At 41.1% G+C, this 22,914-nt stretch overlaps 1 protein-coding gene across 5 annotated transcripts in view; it reads right to left on the bottom strand.

The window, feature by feature from the left end:
* MAPKBP1 (mitogen-activated protein kinase binding protein 1) overlaps nucleotides 1-22,914 on the bottom strand; it is a 102,511-nt gene that overhangs the window by 5,872 nt on the left and 73,725 nt on the right. For 2 of the 5 annotated variants that reach the window (XM_064658112.1, XM_064658113.1), the window contains 12 exons: nucleotides 22,726-22,789; nucleotides 19,571-19,696; nucleotides 12,901-13,049; nucleotides 12,155-12,204; nucleotides 11,373-11,609; nucleotides 10,283-10,452; nucleotides 8,562-8,707; nucleotides 7,978-8,148; nucleotides 7,023-7,101; nucleotides 5,215-5,525; nucleotides 3,371-4,432; nucleotides 103-188 (listed from right to left, as the gene is read on the bottom strand). In XM_064658112.1, coding sequence (XP_064514182.1) covers nucleotides 103-188; nucleotides 3,371-4,432; nucleotides 5,215-5,525; nucleotides 7,023-7,101; nucleotides 7,978-8,148; nucleotides 8,562-8,707; nucleotides 10,283-10,452; nucleotides 11,373-11,609; nucleotides 12,155-12,204; nucleotides 12,901-13,049; nucleotides 19,571-19,696; nucleotides 22,726-22,789 — 2,651 coding nt within the window. The remainder of the gene's footprint in view (nucleotides 1-102; nucleotides 189-3,370; nucleotides 4,433-5,214; nucleotides 5,526-7,022; nucleotides 7,102-7,977; nucleotides 8,149-8,561; nucleotides 8,708-10,282; nucleotides 10,453-11,372; nucleotides 11,610-12,154; nucleotides 12,205-12,900; nucleotides 13,050-19,570; nucleotides 19,697-22,725; nucleotides 22,790-22,914) is intronic. The other 3 variants (XM_064658114.1, XM_064658115.1, XM_064658116.1) reach the window with 2 other exon arrangements.

Below are 22,914 nucleotides of genomic sequence, written 5' to 3'. Positions count from 1 at the left end.
TCCCGTCAGGAGAACACCTTGAGCCAGCAAGCACACACGTTCAATGTTTGTGGGCTGCGAAGCCAACCTGCTGTGACAGAGCCCACGTCTCACGTCACTCACCATCCGGTAAAGGTGAATGGCCTTGCGCATGCTGTCCTGGAGCTCGGATACCACGTGCTCACACTGCTCTATGCTGATGCCCGATTCTGAATGGAAGGGAAAAACAAAAACATGAGTAGTTAAGGCATAGACACTCCACTATCCACGATCTCACAGTTGGGTAAGAAAACGGGGTTCTTAACACATATTTGAAAGATCATGTGCACACTCCTCGTTCAATTTTTAGGGCTGGTTTGAGCAAATCATTAAATAGGCAAGTTCTACGTGAACTTTCCTTCATACTACCTGGAGATGCTACTTGTTTCAAACATCCCTATTTTTCCAATCCCTAGACTCTCCAAAGTCAGCAATGTTTTTTCTCAGGTTGCACATTTTTGTCACAGTCAAGGATAGCCACAGATTACCCATTTTCAATTATAATTAAAGTCAAGTTTGTGTTAAGGCTTCCAGTGGCAATAGGGACTGATCTGAGTAGCCCCTAATTTAGCTTCCACGTAGTCAGAAATTTACAATCTTCCCCTCAAGTATCCTTCTGCACAGTGTACGGCTAAATGTTGAGGATGATAGATTATACTGAATTATTACACTGTTCTCTAGTGAGGACTATGGTCCAGAGGAGCGCTGACAAACAAACTCCATCACAACAGAATCACATTTCTGAGCAATTCAGGACATACACTGCTGATACACTGTAATTCAAAACTGAGAAAAGAAAGCAAGCAACTGAAGGACAGTATCTTCTGCCTGTCCCCACCAGATATTATCTCCAAAGCATCAGAGTCAAAGGCCTGCAATTTTTGATAAAATAAACACTTCCATGAGTCAGACATAAACCATGAACATAGACATACACACAGTCTGCAGTTATCTTCAATTTGCAAAGGCCTGGACACATTAGCACTATAATTTCTCCACTTCTAAGAACATCATCTCTGAAGATGCTGGAGGGGATCTGAGCTAACTTTATATCTAGATGATGTTAAAACAAATACAGCTAGAAAAACATCTATTTATACATTAAAAAACACATCTAGAAGAACAAGGGGGCATGAACAAATCCTTCCATCTGCATGTTTTGATCCCAAATCACCAATGGAGTTTGAGCACAGTGGGCTTCAGTGCAGTCCAAGATTCTTGCCTTCTGCCCCTCCCTTCCCTCTTTATGTTTGAAACTCAGCTGTTTCTTCTCATGATTGTTTCTGGATTTGTCCTCTGATTATTCTTTTTATTCTGGTCTCCATCTCTGGGAGCTGCCAGTCTGGAGAAAGGTCATCAAACCTAACATAAATGCTTAAGTAACAGGCATTTTCTGCCTCTTGGGTGTGCAGTACAGAGCTCTTCAGAAACCAGCACAGAATATTAAACACAGCAACAGTATTAAGCACATCTACAGCTTTTTAACTGTACATGTCAAAATGCTTTCACAAGAACAGTTAAGTCTCTTTATCTCCAGCTGTTACACAAGAAGGAAAATGGAAGGACAGAAAAATTAAGTGGATACCCAAAGTCACAGAGCAAGTCAAAAGCAGAACAGGTTCTCTGTCAGGCCTACAGTTTTAATCTAAACTGCCACACCGTGATTCACATAAGCCACAGTAAGTTGTTCACAGCAACAACCAACTTGGATCTAAACAGCTTTTCCAGCTTCTACCACTAAAGTTTCGGGAAATGTGGTCTGCAAGAATCTTAAGGCAGACAGCTGTCTACTGAGAAAAAAAATAATATTGGGGATCCACAGTGCTAAACCATCCTAACTCACTAAAGAATGCTGTTAAATATTCTGCCAGGGTGTGCTATGTCTTGGGAGCTGTTTAAAAAAAATAAATCAATAGTAAAAAAAACCTTGCTGTTTCTCTGCACTATCTGTGCTAACTGACCAAAACCCATTTTATATGTTGCCTGATTTCCAAATCTAGAAGAGAAAACTCTGCCTAAAGAGTACGTAATATTACAACTCTGCTGTAGAATGTGATTCCACAACTTCAGGCTGCATCTGCTGCTGGAGGAAAGTTCACCCCTGTGGGGGGAAGGTCTGAAAGTTTCAGACGTACTCACTGTCCTTTAGAGCAGTTATAGTATGAGAGCAGCAGGTCCCTCAGACAAAACACTTCCTGTTTTACATAACAGTGCTTCAATCTTAGGGTGTTTGATCCCTCTAGAAATGCAGAAAAAAATAACAGTGCATCAAAACCAGATTATCCTTCCACATTCCTTCAGTTCAGAAATATTGTGCTTAACTATTGTGATGAATAGTGCAACAGCCTGGCACCACAGAAAGTAATTGATCTGAGGATTACAGAGGTATCCCTTCTCAGATAAAGGTAGGAACAATAATAGCAAAAGGGATTAAAAACTGTGCACTGCATAGCCGCTGAAGGTACAAGGTATCACTGCAGTGTTTAACATCCAGCTTTCTATTGCACGACTTGGAAAGATGTATTTCCTTTCAGATTGTGACACTAAAAAAAAACCTCTAGATGTTTTAGTACTTCAGCAGATGATGTGAGACTAAACTGTGTCTTCTCTGCCACTGGAGGTTTTCCTGCCTTGGAAGGCAGGATTTTTACTTCAGTTTGCAATTACCTGCTAGTTTTAATTTGACTGAAGTACCTTAAACCAGGGCCTGTAGCAGATCCAAGAGCTGTTTTCAGAAGGTGAAACAATTTCCCACCTTTTTCTCCAAACTAGATATAATTAAAAAATTAATCCCTGTTCTTTATGTTCAAACCCAAAGGTTATGCCTGCACATGCACCACATACCCGTTTTGCAGACGCGTCCTCAAAGCAGACCAATAGCAGCTCAGAGACCTTCTCACTCCACAGGTGGCTACAGCAAGGAGCTCACCCTGGTCAAGCCTTATCTCACACAAAAAAATTGTATGCAAACCCTTCTGGGCCCTGCACACTTGCATATTAACAAAGTAAAGCTTGAGCTGCCTGGCATAACTTCACTGTCAGTGTTATCAGTGCTTGCTTGGTTCAGCTAGCACATGTTGGCCTGTACATTCACCTGCTGATCAAACGTGCTATGAGAGGAGCATGGGGGATGTGACCTACACACTCATGGAGATTCTCAGCATGTCAGCTTTTAGCATTGACCAGAAAGAGGTTTGAGTCCCTATAGATAAATGTACAGCTAAATCACTAAAAAACACGACAGTGCTGAGGTCTACAAAATATTCAGCTAAGAAGGACCATCAGACATAAGACCCAGAGGAAATGGAAACTAAAGACAGAGAAAAAGATGTTAGTTGAAGAAGTGTCTCACCATTGAGGGGATGGCTTATGGAACGAGACAGGTGCAGACAGGACGAGACAGGCCAGAAGCTGGACGTAAAGAAATGTGATGGGATCGTGAGGCGGTTCACAAAGACAGGAGACAGAAGGGGGAAGATAAGATACGGGTATCCATGCACACCTGAGACCTGTGCCAAGGCAGTTATAGACGTAGGAGACCTCGGCCTGATGGAGTCTAGTGGGCAAAGTCCAGGTTGGTTGTCTAGCACACAGGCGATGCCGGTGATCCTCTCCCTGCACCTGGGCAGTGTGCCCTCAGGAGACCTTAGGTGCAGGCCCTCTGACAACTCTCTCAGTTTTAGATTACTGACCCCTGGTTCATCCTGGCAATCTGTCCTTGAGACTGAACAATCCACTGGGCTCTCCTTAGCAAGCCCTGTTGGGATCTCTCTACTAGGAACCAGAGACCCAGCAGTTTGGTTCTCCCTCTTGGAGGCTCGGACCTCAGGAAAAGAAGGTTTCTTTTTAGAGGCCCCAGCTGGTGACTGTGGAGACTGTGGCTCAAGCAGGGTTTTTGTTTTGGTAGTGGGTGAGAAGGAGGCCAATGTGGGTCTATCAGGCAACGGCTTGGGAATGTCAAGAATCAGATGTGCTCGGTTTGATGATGCCAACTTGCTGTGGAAGGACTTGGGAGATGAGCAGTTTACAACTGGCTGAAGTGTGGGTTTCACTGGAACATTTTCTTTCACTGGTAGCTTAATCTTCTCAGCGTCTGCTGCAGAACTAACTTGAGTCTTCTCTGTCACTGGAGGGCTAGTCCTCCCATCAGTCAACATTTCAGTGGAGGAACCAAGGTACAGATTTTCCCCTACAGATATGCTCCTTGACATCTTAGCCCGGAAGCTGGTTGTGGGGTTCATGTAGGACTTTGGTTTTGCAGCCCTGACATCTTTGGCCAGCAGAGCACCAGATCCATCCATCTTCAACACACTGGCTGATAACACCCTGCAATTGTTAGGTCTGGGATCCTTCTCAACCACCAAAAGAGTCTGAGGACGCTGCTTGGCAGAGGATATCACTCCAGGACCCTTATCTGTGAAAATTAAACAGACAAACACACCAAAAATAGACAAGAGCCTGCAGTGAATTCCTAAATTGGAAAGTAACAGAGCTGCTCCTGCCTATGCGACTCAGTTCAGCCCCTAGGAGATGTGTACAAAACCACTACTTCAGGTTAATATTACCAAGCCTCAACAGCTGTCTTTTTTTCCCATCCCTCATCCTGCTCACACGCTGCTGTTTTCCTGATAAGAGAGATTTGTTCTTAAAAGTGTATGGTCAGAAGACCTCAGACTACTGTGACTGCTAACAGAAAAGCCAGAGGAAGCAGGTGAAAAATTATATAGCTGTTGTGATGATTAGGTGAGTTTTCATTTTTTTAAACAAACTGCATACACAGTAATGGTCCATGAGTTGATTGTTTCAAAAATAGTTATTTCATATAGAGGGCATGGATACAGTAAGCTCTCTGTTACTGTCTCCTCCTTCCTTCTTTCTCTCCTCCTCACCCTGGGGAGCTTCAGTCTTGGCTTGGAGCAACTACCCAGAGCAAGAGAGAATTTTTTTGCAAATACTTCATTTTACCCTTGTCAATGCTCCTCCCACAGCTGCCAGATAAATATCAGAGACTGACAATTAGAAGACCAGCATCTGCATTACAAATTGGAAATATTTCCCCTTGTCAGGCAAGGAGTTAGAAGACATGTAAAGCCTGTAGCTAAGAATTCAGAAAGAGATAAGCTTAATTCAAATCTCTACTCAAATGTCCCCATTTCATTCTTGAGTTTATACCTTCATTCCAACCTGTGTCCTTACCCTCATGCACAAGGTCATGAACTGACTGCGCCTTTCTCATCACTGCATTCACAGGACCTTCTGGAAAGGAGGCAATAACTCGCCCCGGAGCCATACCAACTCTGCTGGCCTCCAAAGCCGATCTGCGTCTTTTCTGCACATAAATATCGCGATTTGAATTTACACGCTCCAGAAGCTGGCTGTTCTCCAGTGCATCATCAGGGTGGCTGCTGGCACTTTTCAATAGGTCTGGTGTAAACGGATTGGTCTGGGTTGTCAGCTCAATGGGCTTTGAATCCAGTACAAGATTTGAGGAAGAGAGCGACAATCGTCTAGAGAACACAATAAAGGAACCCCAGTTAAAACAAGTAAATATGTTGCCCTGGATAAACAGGAACATGCATTAAGAGCCCTTCCCTATCCGGACTTTTCAAAGTCAAAAATGCCCTAAGCTGTTACCACTTCATTCTACTCAACCTTGTAAGCTCTACTCTTCAGGCATTTGCCCCTAGGCTGTGCAATCACAAATGGCATTGGGTTGCTGTTTCCATGGAGGACACTGTAAAAAGTGAAGGCAAAACAGAAGGAAAAATTCTAGGTATAGGGAAGACTGGGCAAAGTCAGGTCAGGTCTTTTCTCTCAGCTCACCTTACTAAAAATCTTTTCAATTCTAAGATGTCCTAAGAGGAAGTAATTATGCTTTCCTAACATTATGAAAGCATAATGACTAGGAAAGCTGGTCAGTATCTTCAAGAGGAAAGCCAAGTTTCCTCTTCCTCTCCACTGCAGATAAGCACAGTGGGCTTATTTCAGAAAGGAGGCAACTTTCAATGTTTGAAGAGCTAAACAGATTAAAAGCCCAGAGATTTCCAAAACCTAAAATTACCTCTCTTGTTACATCTCTAAAACACCAGTGACTTCCTACATCACTAAACTCTTCACTACAACTCTCCAGAATTTTATACAATAGTTAACCAGTGGCTTTCTTCCTAAACATATGGTCTCAACATGAGATAGACTACGAGGCACTCCTGACAGCAGCAACAGCAGCTGAATACAGCAATAACAAACAACTTTCCCTAACGTGGTAAATCTGGACACAGCTGGTGAACCATAGAAGATGAATTCAAATCTGCTCAGCCCTACACAAGGAATTCCTTTGAGCAGAGATTTCAGCTTGTCATCTTAGAGAAATACCGGAATATTTGTTTGTTTTAAACATTTATGAACCTGAATCAACAAAAGTATTTATCTCATCTTTTGTTTGATTTTTTTCAATGTTTGTAGGATTTTTTTTTTTTTAAATAACAAGGGAAACAGCTTGGAGAGGCCTTTTAGGGCTGAGGGTTTTTTGCAAGAATAATATCCCCAGAATACCCTGTGAAGGCATGGGACCGAGAAACAAAGCTGAGTAAGAAAAGACTGTAAAACAAAGGAAAACTTCACAAGTCTACTTTCATTGTCCAAGCTGAATGAAATGCAAAAGAATAAACAGAGCATAAACAGTGAAGAGTAAATTAGATTATTAGCAATTCGTCCAACTTAATCAGTCAAGGCATTAATCATGAAACAATTAAGCACACTGTTGAAAGAGGAAAAAGAACAAAACAATAGTGTTGCTTTAGGAAGAAATAGAACAGCTAAAGTGAACCAGGACAGACTGTCCAAATCTGCAGCCAGCCTGCCAGGTGCTATGCTAACACTTTGCTGTGCCTAGGCACACCAAGGCCAGAAGTTTGCTCAACTATTTTCACCCAGGACCTAGCATGAGACGTGCTCATAATAGTAAAAATAGACAGACAGGAACACTCAAACAAGCTGAGCCATACCTGAGAGCCGGGGACTGGGAAAGAAAGCGAGAGGAAATGCTGAGGTTTTCAGTTCTTTCCAGATTCCTACATGAGCCACCTAAAAATTTTGGTTAAAGAAGAGAGAAAAATGAGCAGTTTAGTTACAGAACAAACATTCTGACACATGCATTTTCTTATCACAGAGACTATCAAGTGTTCCCTCATATACAAGGGCATTTTTTTGAGCTAAAACCACAGAGAATGAAATAATTACATTTCCTTTGCCTTTTCTGTTCTATTTAGATTACTCTGCCTTAAGCTGCTACTCTCCCTAAGGGTACGCCTCCTCCTTTTTTGCTTCCCTTTGTGTCCTATCCTGCCTGTAGGACTGTGAGGCACTGGCAGCAAGCAGAAAACAAAACAGTCAAAGAGGGGAAAGAAAGGAAAAAAAAAAAGAAAATTAACAGATATTGCTGCCTGCAACCATTATCAATTCTAAAAATATATGCTTTGTTCTGGAGTTGGTCGATAAAGACAAACCAGTTCCTTTGCCACTCTGACGTCTCCTGTTATTCTGTCTCTCCACCCAGCATTTCAGCCTTTTCTTTTGTGACATTTGCTATGCCTTGAGACACCACTAGAGGCCACTGCGTGTTACCTATGGGGGTGGTGGTGAATACACAGTTAATACCCTCCTATGCAACGGGAAAAACTAGTCTGGGAACAAGAGAACGGCTCTTCAGGATTCCAGGGACAACACTTAACCCAAACTGACACAGGCCCCACTCTCATCCACACAAACTTACACACAGACCGATGGAGTTAACAGATGTCACACTTCTTTAGGCCTCTCTACACTGTTCCCCATTTTTCCCCCCGCCTGTTTACACACATCCATAAAAGCCTAGCAAAACTTGTAGCCTGGTTTGGTTCATACAGGGGAAAAAATCAAGAGTGACCTCACAAAGTCTCCCCACTGAGCAGAGAGATGTACCTTTTCCATCAGTGTTGCTCAGGGTCCCAAAATGCTCCTTGAGGAACTTTTCCTGATCAGGTATCTGGGGAATTTCTCCCTCTGGCATGCTAGCACCCACATCCTCCTCTCCTTCTTCTCCCTCCAGGTCTGAAACGCCATCTACACTTAAGGGCTCAGTGCTTTCAGAATCTGGGAAAAGGCAAAAAAACTCCAATGCTGTAACAACTTAATCAGAGTAACATTAGTCAGGTTAAAAAAAAAGGAAAAAAAAAAATCAACGAAGATGCTAAATTGAACCTAGAATGTTAAAGTCAGTCAGCATTACGTGTAATAATTCTCTAGTCTACCAGTATCCCACAAACAACATAGCCTATGGGATAATCAATACTAAACCTGCCTCCTTATCTAGCAAGGTAAAAGAAAGCCAAAGATGCACAAGGAAAGTGCACCAACTCCTACTTCTACAGTGGCTTGGCTCAGGTGTCTGTTCAAATGCGCCTGAATCTTTACAGCAATACTAGTGTGACTAATAGGAGTGTGGCCTCAGTTCACCTCATGAAGTGCTCACACATAAATACATTCATAATGTCTTTGCATCTTACCTTCATTTGGATGGTCTGGGCTGGACAGACGACTGCTGCTGTAATCTACAGAGCAAGCACTGTCTGGACTGTGCTTGTCTGGGCATCCATTACTGTGATAACCTCTACATAGCTTTCCATGGGGCAATGCTTTTACCTGGAACTCACTACAAGAGAGACAGGAAGATACAGCACTAGAAAAGATATTTGTTTTACACGTAAAGAAACACATTTTAACTTTAATAAGGCCTTACCTGTGTTAGTAACACCTTTGATTACAAATGTAAGGCTTTAAAGAGAAAAAGAAGTTGATTTCTCTCATTATAATACAGTATATTTTTTGCATTTCATTAAGCTTGGACAGTGAAGTCCCAAGGGGACTGTCTGACTTTCTGGGCGTTGTCAGTTCCCATGATTACCAGGCACCAGCACTGCATTGCCCTGGCTTGATTTCCACCACAGGTGAGGAACAAATGTAGAGATCTTAGTGATGAGAAAGGGACTAAAACCAGGCCTATACCTGCATGAGAGAAACTTTAGTTTGCCATAGGTTTAAGCTCTAATACACTATTTTTTCCATGTTCATGACCTGCTTCTTTGGGCAACTTCTCTGATGCAAAATATAGAAGATTCTGGGTTAGATAAAGACTAATTTAGCGAAGAACATCATACAAAAATACAATCTCGTAGGACAGGGTTCCCAATTTCTGCTATGATTTCATGAATCTTTTTTTGTCAAATGTCACCAGCACTGTTCTTCTGCCTGATGCCTAAGGACTTCAGTTTTCCACTTTATGAAATACTTTGGTTTCAAATGTACTTCATTTCAATGTAGGATGCAGAAGTCACCCAACAGCAACTACCCCTGGCAGCCAACATGTACACTGAGATGTGTCCAGTCTGTATTCAACATCACCAGAGGGCCTCCCTTTCTTACATGATGGAGCAGCACATGGGTCTACTCTGTCCAAATGTTACCATAATAAAATCGAAAATGAAAAATAGAGAAACTAGATGAAACCTAGCAGCTTCAACCGCAAAGTCTTGGCATGCACTGTTGCATAAAATTCTGTCTAAAGCTATCAGCCCACTCTTTTTAACAGAACAGGAGAAGACAAAGGAAATTAAACAGCTATTAGTACCAGGTTAAGAGGGGAAGGGGAGAATAAAATTCAGGGAAGGAAAATAAAATGGAGCACAGAAAAATTGAATTACGTAAAATTAAAACAGAAGAAACAGCAGAGGAATAAAAAAGGTCTCCACTGTTTCCAGTGTCCTTTTCCATTCCATCTATATCATGCAAGCCATTCGATTTCCAATAGAAAAGTCATCACATACTACATTTGTTAAATTCTTTCCCAATTATCATAAATAAGTGTTCTGCCATTTCTCCTGGGCAGACATTTCACTGCTACATATGTGTCACTGTCAGGTGGTTTTCCAGCTTCCAAGTTCTCTCTTGCTTATTTCAATCCAGATAAGGGAGAAAGCAAAAAGGCTGCTCCCAAGTTGTTTATTCAACAAAAAAAAACTTGGAGGAGACTGCTAATGTGCAGTTTCCTTGAAGGAAAATTATTTTAATGGTGCCTTTTTAGTTTTATATTCCTTTAGCATCCGTCTGACATTAAACTCTCAACTAAACATGCCTGACATCAATCAACTCATTCAAGTTACCACACAAGCTGCAAGAAAACCAGAACAGAAACGTCTAAGCCATGCAGAGCAGAGAGCTTATTTTTAACCTGCTAGAGTCTGTGGGATGGATTTCATCTTGCTCAGGGTAGATTACACATTCCTCACTCTCTGAAGGTTCCAGCTCCTGAGAGAAAATCCCCTCTTCACAAGACACAAGCCGAATCACTTGGGGTCGTACACAAGACCCGTTATCTTGGGTAGGTATTGAGCTGCTAACCTGGTTTAATTAAAGAGAGAGAAGATTAGATATTTCCAGAGTTTTTCCTTAAGTCAGCCAGTGCTGTGCAGAGCTAGAAGGTATGCATTACAGCACAGGAATCTGAGATCAGAAAACATAGCACTCCTATGTGTTTTCTGTTCCTTATTTACTAAATTTATCAGATGACTGCTGTGCTTTCCTGTTTTGTCTCCCGTTTGCAATCCCCTAAGATTCCTTGGTAAAGTACTCTTTGACCACTCATCAGGAGTGTAAGCCATGTGACAGCATGTTCCTCCATTACCTTCTATAAACTGATCAGACATAATTCATAAAACTGGGCCACAGCTGAAAAAATGATTTACTACACACAACAAGCCCAATCCTTTTCTCAGTTGTGCAGTTATAAAGGAAGGAAAAACCCTAATTAAGCTAGGCACTGGGACAGACTGCTACTGGAAAACAGCCATTAGCTTTCTGAGGTATGAGCACACATTAGTTGCTGTGACCCATCAATACAAAGATTAAAAAGAATTTACTAATCTAGCACAGCCCACATTTCAGTGGCTACTAGAGTCAAGAAACTGCTCTCCAGGAGAGTGAACTAACAGGTAATCAGGTACACATCTGTAATTCAGAGCTCAGCTTCTCAGCTTGTTTTTGACACAAATAATCAAAACTAAAAGAAAACATGAGGTCTTCCTGTCATTGCACAGAAACTTGATCCCATACAGTCTCTGCTATAAGATGGAAGAATCACACATTCCAGGAATACTAACTACAAAAAGAGTTATCTAAACAAGTTTCTCAGAAGTCATTTAGAACACCTTTAATGATAAAAAGAATGGCATCAGTTAGTAATAAAGGTAGGTAATAACAAATAGATACAGGACAGATGCACTCAGAGTAGATTCATCTCCTCAGAGCACTACGGCCCTTACTTTGTTGATGTGCACAGGAAGGTCAGCATGCTCTTCTCTGTCATCCCCATTGCTGTTTTGAGACAGCGAGTCTCGACTTGGAGAACGGGAAACAGAGAAGGACTCCAACTGACGCAAGTCAAGCATGGATTTCACGGTCATCTCTATGTTGCTGGTTGGTTGGGACCAGCGCCCACGTTGTCGGGGCATCTTACTCATTGGAGCCTCTGAGCGCTGGATTGCCGCTATCTCTTTGGCCTGAAGGAAATTGAAAGACAGACAGTCTTAAAGACTGAGTTTTGCTGATGGAAAAACAGGAGAAAAAACCCCACAAAACTCACAGAAAAGCACAATTATGACCATCTACATAAAAGCCCCAAAACCATCTGTGGGACAGCTTAAAATCCCACCTTTAATCATAAAGCATTAAGTAAAGATGATACTTCTGTTGCTGCTTCTTGCATAATTGAACATATTTAAATGTCTTGCTCAGATCCAAGTATGTGAACAGCTTCAGTACCACATGAGATTCAGATCAAAAATGAAGAAGAAAAAGCATAACATCTGATGGAAAGATACTGATGTAAAAATCCCAAGGGAAACTCTAGCTTCTGAACTCCCTTGTCTCCTAAACTAGGCTTTATTTTGCCATCCCCAGGTCACTTTTCAGAGAGAGGCTTCTCAATGGTTTCCCACCACAGCTGCACCTTTCCCACCTGTGCAAATGCAGTTTTTAATCTCTGCAAATTTCTTTTTCAGTTTCTCTATGACAAGAAAAACAATTTGAAGGTTTAGTAACTCACCCTCCTCATTTCCCAATGGGAAAGGCTTCTTGAGAGGGTAAGGTCTGGATCTGGAAAGGTAAAAACATATACAGCTAGTTGACATCCTTGGCCAGCAGTCCAGCTTTTGAACAACCTTCTACCTCATCTTTCCTCAAAGGCAGTATTCTTACACCTTTTGAACCACTGTCAGTACATGCTTTTCCACAGACTACCAAATCATTGTATCAAAATTTTTATGGAGACATACTATTTTATGTAAGATTTTTACTGATTCAGCAGACCCACTGCAGAACACTTGCCACAATGCAGTGCCCTCCCAGAGGCTTGGACCAATACACTGTAGCATCTGTGGTAAAAATACATCAAATTAATAATGGTAATCTCTACTGTAAGTTTTATTAGACACCTCTAGAATCCACCATGAGATCTCTTTTGGCTTCTACAGACATCCAATAGCTTGTAGACCCAAGCCCATGAAGCTAATTCAAAATTTGTTTGGCCAGTTGGAACTAGCAAGAAACTTGGCAATTTAACAACTGAACTTCTAGTTAGAGAACTAACTAGAACTCTGAATAGTACCCCTCTTCAGATGTAGGAATGGGCAACTCCACATTACCCATTGTTATCTATCCATCTGTTTCTGTTTTGGTCTTTCTCTTTCTGCCCATAACTTGTTATCTCTAAGCTAGCATCTCTCATCTTCTCCCCCTTCACATTCATGCCATTTTCCTCCATCTCTGCCCATGCTCCTCTCCCATTTATACCTGAGTCTCTCTCAGTGTTGCAGTTGGATTGAATATGGAAAGACTGCAGCCCACGTAACTCATCTTCATCATTCCCTTCATCTTCACCATCCTTGTCACTGTCTGATGAGAGTGCAGGCACAGAGGACAGGGCAGAGATGGACTCGTGCCTGGAAGGCAGGAATTAGAAGGAGTATTATAGTCCATGACAAGAACTGCTTACCATTTCAACCCTTACATCAGTTCTCCAGCTTATCTCCATCCACACTCAGCAGGCTGCCTCAACTCTCCCACACAGCCCGTGCTCTAGCACAACCCACGTGAGAAGCAGGGCAAGCTAAATCCTGCACAACATTGTGTAGACCCTGCCACAGCAATCATCTCATATGTATGGAAGGATGACAGAAATCAGCACAGAAGTAAACAAATCTGAGAAAGTCAAATGGAATGAAACTTGGCCTTCCATTTCAGCCTCTGCCAACTGATAAGGTCAAGATGATAGACTATATTTGAAAGGCAAATATTTTTCCCACCCTTAAGCATTTCCTCTCTGAAACTGTTTTACATATCAAAAATGTCAGACATAGTCTTTCTTTGAAAGTAATTTTGTTTATGGCAAATTATCCCATAAAAGACAGGTTCATTTCAAGGATTGCACCAGGCAGAACCTGAAGGCACAGCCCACACACCATAAGAGCATCATGCTGCCTATTTTAATCTTCAAGCACAAGGATCATGTAAAACATATTTTGGGTACATCTTTGATTAAAGTAGATCAAGACAAGTTTTACCATACAGACCTAAAATGCACTCCTAGCACAATAGTTTCCAATACCAATCAAGGACACTCACCAACACCAAACTTTATCCTCCCTCTCTTTTCTCCTCTTCCCCTTCTGCCCCTCACCTCTCCAGTCCACAGAACCAAATGAACTAACCCCCTTCGGACAATAATTGAAGAAAGAAGAATCCCCAACAAATACATCTGAGTAGCACCCACTCCATAGCCTTGAGCTAGAGTGCCAAACTCATCATTAGTGACATTTATAGGATATCACTGGTGAGTGTTGAGTGGCAAGCATTATTCATGAAACGAAAATAGGTCATCCACCAAATACAGAGCAGTCTGGCAAGGGACCATTCTCCTGCAGCTTACAGATAGCAGGCAGTATTGAAACATGGTAAGAAGCAGTTAAGATATTTTAATCTTTTCCTGTGTAGTGGCAGAACATTAATTTCCATTTTATTAGGAGTGTCTGAGCAACAACTGCCCAACCATATCAGATGAGCTTTGAGGTGTTTGGCAAGAAGAAGAGTGAAACTGATTGTAGCCTACAGAGTTCTCAAGTGAAACAGTTTCTTATTGGCCATCCTCATCTACTTTTGACATTAGTCAGTCTCTATCTTTTCTTGCCCAGCTTATCACCCTCAGATTCTTGTGTCTAAGCAGGTGAATCCCAACAAAGTCCAAACCCCAGAGTATGTTTGAGGTTATGTCATGTTTCATCCTATGACATATATTAATGTGATAGGCCATATTAACTTTGTATCGGTAACTTCAATTGCATCCTTCTGCTTGTTTTCATCATGGTTGTTTGAGGAGTTTATTGAGACAGAAGGGTTAGATTATTAGACATTGTAACATCTAACTGGTTGAATACCTCACTATAATGAGGCCATATGGCAAGGCAAGATTATGTGTTTGCTAAACTCCTTTGTGTACTGTCATCGGTGTAAACGGAGAAGGAAGGATTGCTATCCATGTGTATTATGTTACAAATAGAAAGACGGCCCCTGTCCATCAGGCTGTGACTGACAAAATTAGTAAGAGGAGAAAAGGTATGTTCCAGTATTCTTAAAGTAGTAGAGTAATAGAATGTAAAACGTATTTTGGAAGTCAGATGGGTGGTTTTTTTATACCTCACAGGAAGTGATAAACAAATTATGAAGTCACATGTGTTTGATACAAATGTAAGATTATCTTGCATTATCCCAGCAAAAATTCATACCCCTCTTCCACATTCTCCTTTTTACAACTCAAGTATGCTTTTCAAACTCAGTCCTTTAACTTGAAGGGAGATGACTGAATGGGATTTTCAGAAGGACCTTAGGCCCACTAACTTGAAACTGAGATATTCCTGAAATGAAACCTAGATTTCCAAGGTCTTGAGTGTTTTAACTGTTGTGCTTGTCAAAGTCAATTTCTCAATTCAGACTTCACTACTTTCTCCTTTCTTTCTTTGCCTTCCCGTTTGTACTTGGATTTTCTCCTAAGCCCCTCTTGCACACATCTCCTCAATACTCTTCCTCAGTTCTTTTTCATGCTTAGATGGGAGTCAGAGTAATGTACAGTGAGTTTTCAAGCACCGGAGCTGTTTCCAAATAAGCACCACGAGGGAGCATTTTGAAAACGATAGAGTAAGACTTCTGGGTTTTGCTGAATTCCCACTGAGAGCAGGTTCAGCCAAATCCCAAAGCATCATTACACCAGAATGAATGTTTCACAGTAGCTATTCCAGAATAGCATGTACAGTCATGTCCAATTCTCATTAACTGACCCACTTAAAGCAAGTCTTAATTGTCCTTGCTCATCTTCTTCTTTGCTAAGGAACTAACCTGTTCTAGTATCATAGAATCATTAAGGTTGGAAAAGACCTCCAAGATCATCAAGTCCAACTTTTGACTGAATACCACCATGCCCACTAAATCATACCATGAAGTGTCACGTCTAATCATTTTTTAACACTTCCAGGGATGGTGACTCCACCATTTCCCTGGGGATCCTGTTCCAATGCTTAACCACTCTTTCAGTGAAGAAATTTTTCCTAATATCCAACATGAACTTCCCTTGGCACAACCTGAGGCAATTTCCCCTTGTCCTACCACTAGTTTCCTGAGAGAATAGGCAAACTCCCACCTTGCTACAACCTGAATCTTTTTCTGTACAGGTCAGCAGAGCCAGTTGCCCTTCAGCTCCTAGTTTTTGAAGGGTCGGACAGTACGGGGTCAATGGCAGGGAAGGACTTTCAGTTAGAAAGTCTTCAGGACATATATATAGATTCACAAGTGCCACATGTCCTTATGGAATTCTAGTATTAAGACATCTGATAACAGGCACTCTGTATTTTTTCGTATGACCTGAATCGAACCCTGTTTTCTTTTCTTAAAACAAAACAGAGCAGACAAGAATGGCAACTATCCATTTAAAGAGGTATGTTTTCAGCACTCCCACTCTAATCTTGTGCTACTTAAATCCTCAGCTTTAGGGACATATTTATGAAACTGTAACATCCTATGTGGTAGGTATCCCTAGCAGATTGTGTCCCCTTGCTTCCCCCTCAAATGCCTAAGGGTTTTAAAAAGAAAGTTACTCTGCTTTTCCCCACAGAAAGATCACAATGCTGCTGACTTCAGAGTTTCCCTGGTGTTATAATTGGAGTAGTTCATCGCAGACTCAAGCACTATTTCTGATACAGCATCAAAAGCCACTCTGAGCCCTGGAAACAACACAGCTTTCCTGGACTCACTGAGAATCTGATAAGGAGTTCTTCTTTCCAAATATATCTGACAGCACACAGTACTTCTTCAGCATATATATATAATTTTTAGGCAATTCAATGTGGATAACATTTTCATCTCCTGCTATTCATAGTAGAGCTTCAAGAAAAGCAACAGAAATGTGATTTTTAAAATTAATGTAAAAAAAATATAAATGCTCAGTTGAAACATGACTATAAACCCTGCAAATATTCCATAGTAAAATCAATTTAAAACTTCCAAAAATTTGAGACAAGCTTTTTTAAACTATAAATGCATACTTGGATCAAATTCAAAACCCTATTAAATGGCCTTTACATGATTCCTTTATTGAAAATATAAAAGCTTTAAATCAAAACGTACCAGCAATATCAGCTGAGTATAAGCTCTATTATCCTCAACTATACTCCTCATGTTCAGAAAAAAGCACACATCTGCAATTACCATAACTAGAGGCAGAACTGAAAGGCTCTCAGGTGCACTGTGGAGAACTGTGGGTCATACAGGTCTGATCAGCTCCAAGATAATATAATGCCCCATAAAGGTGAGTCAGAGATATCATTCAGAGGAGAAACATTAGTCTCTCTAAAAGTTTTTGGAGGGACTGAAAATGTTGGGACTGTTCAGTTCAGAGAGGAGGTTGGATGAAGAGAGGTTATGATAAAGGTTTACAAAACCATGAGCACTACTGATAGCTGGATGCAGCACAATAGTTCACCAAAGTTCACAATATTTAGAAGCAAAGGGCTTTCAACAAAACTAGTAGGATGTGTTTTAACAGAGACGAAAAAGTCCCTCTTTCCACAGAGAGCAGTGAACTCCTGGAACTTGTCACAAAAGAAGGCTGCAGAGACAGACAGTATTACAAAGTTCAAAAAGAATTCATACAAACTCAGTGGACAATGGGCCAAATACTAAAGGGAACAGGTAGAGGTGTTCCTCCTAACATCCCTGAGATAACAATTGAGCATGAAGCCAATAGACCACAAAGGTTCATACAGCAAGGCTCACGCAGTGTCTCACTAAATAGCATCTTCCATTGCCACTGTCACAGGCAGAATACTGGGCTTCATGGAGCACCGGTTTGACACCCAAAAAGGTATCTTCTGTGTATTTACACTCCCAGTGTTACTCACCTGGGTCAATTCCTGCCCTGACGGTTGCAACTGGACAAACAGCACTGTCCTGATTTGGAAATCTTCAGCTCCCACTGCCTCATCAGATCAGTTTTGTTACCCCAATATTATTTTGTTTATTCATCCTGTACATACACTCATAGAACTATCAGAATGTGTTACATTCCCCACCAAATTCTAGTAATCTTGTTCTAGAGAAAATCTTGTAGAAAAATGACTTATTACCAGGCAGGGAGCTTTCCCATACTACTGTCAGTCTTTTGAGACAACAACTTTATACCACAAGTCACAACTCAACTCTCTACTGCAACCTACACAGACAGACTTTGGAAACACAACCAGAACAGATACAGGGCACCTAGAAAACCAATCTTACTCAAGTTCACTAGTTTTCCTTCTCCCACCTCAATAATGCTGGTCCAATAGGCTCTTCTTCCATCTTTAGTCCCAGTCCAAAATGCTTGGGAGTTATGTCTTTGCTGATCTCCAGTGACCACAGCGGTCGATCAAAACTGAAAACAAGCTTTCAAAGCTGACAAGTAGATTCCAGGCTTGCAAAGAGGTTACCAAACAAGTTTAATAAACTTGTGGGCTTGGCGTGGCACTAGCACCGCCCTTCAGCAAGCATCTGTGATGGAAATAAGTATCACCTCACGTGGAAGAGGACTGGGATTATCTGCCACAGGCTGAGCCTTGGTAGAGTGAGGCTGCAGCTGCTGGAATAATGGAGAGACTGCTATAAAAAGCACATTGCTTGACAGACGCAGAATTTTGGCTAGAAAAAAAGGCTTCCTGAGTTTTCCCAGTATCATTACTGAAAACACTTATTAGACAAGACTCATTTCAAGAATGAGGAGATTAAGGCTTTCCAAAACAAAACTATGCAGACAGACTTGTTTCAACATTGCTTGCTCCCAAAGGGAGTGGGGAGGTCCTCGTGACACTCAACAACCAGTGCGGTAAATCCTCCAGTGCTTTGGTACTTTTATATCCAGTACTCAATTTGTAGTCATTTGGAGGAGGAAACTTGTGGAACATAGGAACAAAAAAAATTAAAAAAGAAAAAACAAACAAACAAAAACCAACCAACCAAACAAAACCAACAAAAAACCAAAACACACCTGTGTTTATTCTTTTTTCCCCACTATGATCTCATATCAGCTTGGTCAGGACTCTCTTCTGCACTGCTTACAGTCAAACTAGTCTCAGCTACTTACAAACTACAGAGAAACTGAATACATTACACTAATAATCAAAAATCCCCTGTCACTCTTGTTCTGTTTAAAAACAGAAGCAACACTTTTTAAAGAAAGGTCACCAGATAAATTTAGATCTATTCAGCTTGTAGGCAGTAGGACTTTGTTTTTAGATATGTTGTTTACCAAGCAAAAAATAGTAATATGATATAGCTGCCAAGAGCTTTTCCCATTTAAATTATTTTTATATTTATTATTTATATTATAATTATTTTAGGTGAGTTTTTTCAAAGTCTCCAGAAAACAGTTAACAACTGTTAACAACAAACAGTACAATTGTAAGGACTCTTTCAGAATTATGATCAACATAGCAAACTCGTACAGCTCACAGGTATACTTCACTACTGACACCACAGAAAAGAGCCTTTAAATTGCATTCAGCTTAGATCCAAAGAACTTTATTCATGAAGGATCACAGCTTCCTTGGTGGGATGCCATGTACCATCCTCAGTATTCCTAGGTGAACTGCTTATTCAAGTTTCTAACCATATCATTAAACTAAATTAAGACAGAAGAGGCATTATATATACATTTCAATCAGTGAAGCACACTAAATAAGTCTGTCTGGAAGATCACAGTCTGGTTTCTATATCCAAAGAAGGAGGGCACAAAACCCATGGCAAATCCATCAGAAGAATAAGAGAACTTTCGGAAGACACTATCAGTGAAGACAGCAGAAACCTTACAGTTGAATCCCAGTGCCACACTGTTCACATCCCATGCTAAAAAGCCAGCCACCTCTTCTCAGTCTGCTCTGCTCACCTCATGAGTCCAGCTGCCTTGTGAGGAGGAGACTTCTCTGCCTGCTTCCCTCTCTGTTTCATGTCAGACAGTCGCTGCCGCATGTTGATGGTCATCTCTGAGCTCAGACGCCAGATGAAGATGCAGCTGAAAGAGGGAAAGGTGAGGCTGGGATCAAGTCTTGGTTTAGTTTATTGATACTAATTCCCTCTGCAGACACAAACAAGAGCCCTGCTGTCTGTGGCAGGGAGATACATGCAGAAACAGAAACTCAATTCCATCCCAAGCCTCATGACAAAAACCTGCCTGGCAAAGACTCCCTGTGAGCAAGAGCAACTGCAGAGGTATTTGCACAGACTCATCTCTGATCCTATACCTTTATTTGACTATCTGATCAGTTGCTGAAGGAAATGCCATAACAGGTCCCTCTGCAGTCAGAAGGATAAGTGGAGGCTACAGATGTCCCTTGCATCCTCTAACTGTGGCTAAGCTGCAGCATCTGATTGCAACTACCCCCACGGGCAAGGCCTTACTAATGCCCACCATCCCATAGAGTCTCCATAGTGTAACTGTTATGTGGCAGTACTTTTTGCAGTCCAGGTGCTCCTACTACTTTATTTGGACTCCCTCCAGAGCACTTCTGAGGAATTTAAATGGCCATTAGCTAAGTTGGTTAGAGCATAGTGCTAATAACACCAAGGTCATGGATCCAATCCCCATATGGGCCATTCACTTAAGATCTGGACTTGATGATCCTTGTGGGTCCCTTCCAACTCAGAATATTCTGTGAAATTTAATTTAATTTGGTCAGTGGATTTGAAAGCATTTAAGAAAGGAAAACAGTGTGGTCTCATTTCATTAATTTCTTCAGAAATTCAGCTTTTAAAAAAATATATTCCTCATCACATTAGAGAATACTGTATCTCTTCTTCAGCTACTAGAAAGTAAAATAACCAGCACTGCCTTTGAAATTTAACCTCAGTGCTAACTAATTCTTTTCATCTCAGCCATCTTTCCTGTCTAGCTGGGTGTACTTACACTTAGAAACAGAGCTGGTGCTTTTGCTATCACTTACAAAATCCTGCACTCTACTTTGAATCCAAGGAGGATTTAATCCACTTCTTCAAGACCCATCATTGCCTCCATACGCATGGATATACTCCAATTCACGGAAGATTTTTCAATTAGTGACTTTTTCTTCTTTCTTGATAGTCCATAAAAATTAATTTGCTTTGCCATTTTGAACAATGACCACAAAATTTGGTCTCTCTCATATGAGGTAAATGTCAAAATGGTCCAGGATCCTAAATGCCTGAATCTTCTCTGTATTTTATCTCTCATGAGGAGACACTTCAAAAGGTGTCAAGTTCCATATCACACAAAAAGAAAACATAAACCCCTTTTTGCAGCCCATGAAGATTTTAACAAAAAATTAAAAATTCCCTTCTTGCCCTCAGTGCCACACTTTAGTAGCATCCCTCCCAGCTACTGAAATCACATAGATGCTTCCCATTGACAGGGAACACACTGTCATCCTCCCACCTAAGCTTTTCATCCAGGAGAAAGGGGTGAGGCACTGTGTCTGGGAACTATGGCAACACAGGGCAAGCAGCTGCTTCCCCTCAAGCAACACCTCTCATGAAGTAACAGCCGTTAATCTGCGGCTGATAAACTACCGAAAAGGAGGAAACAAAATTCCGAAAGCAAATCTGGCTTGTTCATTTATCCCACTCCCACAGCTATCCAACCTAGAGATAAACAGCAAACAACATGAACTTGTGAATACATTGGCATTCAACACAAACTCTAAAAAAACATGTTCCCACCTACCCCTTTTGCTGGGGTTTGCAGTGAGGGGGGGTGTTTTGGATCGGCTTTTTTCTTACCTTGCAGTACTTTTCTCTACATGAGTCTCACAGTCCTTGTGCCCTTTCTCATCTCAGCTTTTCCTTCTATTCTCAGTTTTATTCTTTGCACATGCTGCTGTGTGTGAACAGACTATTTTCCCTGTTCTCCTTTGAAAAATATGCTTTCTCATCTCCTTAAGCAAAGTTCCTCGTGAATTGTTTTCTCATTTCTCATCCACCTCCTCCACACCCTTAGTGAAGAAAATTACCTTTTTGTTCATGAAAACATCAACAAGGGGATGCTGCACTAAATCACAAGGATCACTGGGGACTTCCAACCTTCCATGTTTCTGGAATTTTTTGGAAGTCCACAACAAAAAGACTCTCTCTCCAGCAATTTTTTCCCTAACCTATTTACACACGTGAAAGGTAAAGATGAAAACTAAATTATTTATTTTTTTACTGAAAGACAGAAATAACCAACTGATGAGATTTAAGATGATATATTGTAGGTTTTGTAACAACTTACCCTCAAAAACTCTCTTTCCAATTCAGTTGTGTTTTATTAATAAAAAAAGAAAAAGAGAGAAAATCTGAGTTGCTCTGGACTTGCAATAGCACTGCAGGAACCATCTTTCTCAAAGGAAAAATTTTATTCAGTTCAGGTAATTTAAACATTCATTGATTCCAGAAATAGTGGGTCCGCTCCCCTCTACAATCATCATATTAGGTATATATTCTCCTTTTCCCCTTGGGCTCAGTCTGGTGATTACTCAAGCTTTCAGTGAACTGATTCAGTCCACTAAATCAGCAGAAAACTCATCTGGGGAGAGTGACCTAAATCAGCTGAATGAGGGGCCAGCTGCATCACTGCTGACTCAGGGGAGTGGCAAAGAGGACCCTACAGACAGGACCAAAAAGTGGGGACAAGCCTGTCCCTTTTGGTGCTAGACAGGCACTTTCACCTGGTGAAACTTGCAGGAGTACTGCAAGAAAAAGTTTTGGCACCACTGGTAAAAATAGCACAAGCTGCCTTACATTACAAACCTGAAGGCTGGTCAGGAAACTGGCCATATCTCTGTCTCCTTTCCAGCAGCAAATAGCACTTACACTCAGAAAAGTGAAGTACTTCACTGTGTGTCTCGTTCCATGGAAGGATAATATAAGCTCTGTGAACTTTACCAACAGCACATATTTAGGGTTCAGAAAGCTTCGAGGTTTATTTGGAATGCATAAAACATCCTTCACTAAAAAAATAAAAATCTACTCTCCTTAAATCCAGTGTGAAATGGTATGAGCTGATATCATAAACAAGCAAACACCTCTTACCTGTCACCAGAAACAGAGATCAGATGTTTGCAGTCATTACTGAATTTCATCCCGGTTACAATCTCTGTGTAAAATAAACCAAAAGAAAAAAAAAATCTTCCCTGAATTATTCCAATGGAAAGAAGAGATCATTAGCCAAATAGCCTATCTGTACTCAGTAATTCAAATTCTGATTAAAGCCAACACACT

Source organism: Pseudopipra pipra, chromosome 6, assembly GCF_036250125.1.
Source record: "Pseudopipra pipra isolate bDixPip1 chromosome 6, bDixPip1.hap1, whole genome shotgun sequence".
Taxonomy (NCBI): Eukaryota; Metazoa; Chordata; class Aves; order Passeriformes; family Pipridae; genus Pseudopipra; species Pseudopipra pipra.
The sequence above is the reverse complement of the archived record's forward strand: the minus strand, read 5'-3'. Positions and strand labels throughout refer to the sequence as shown.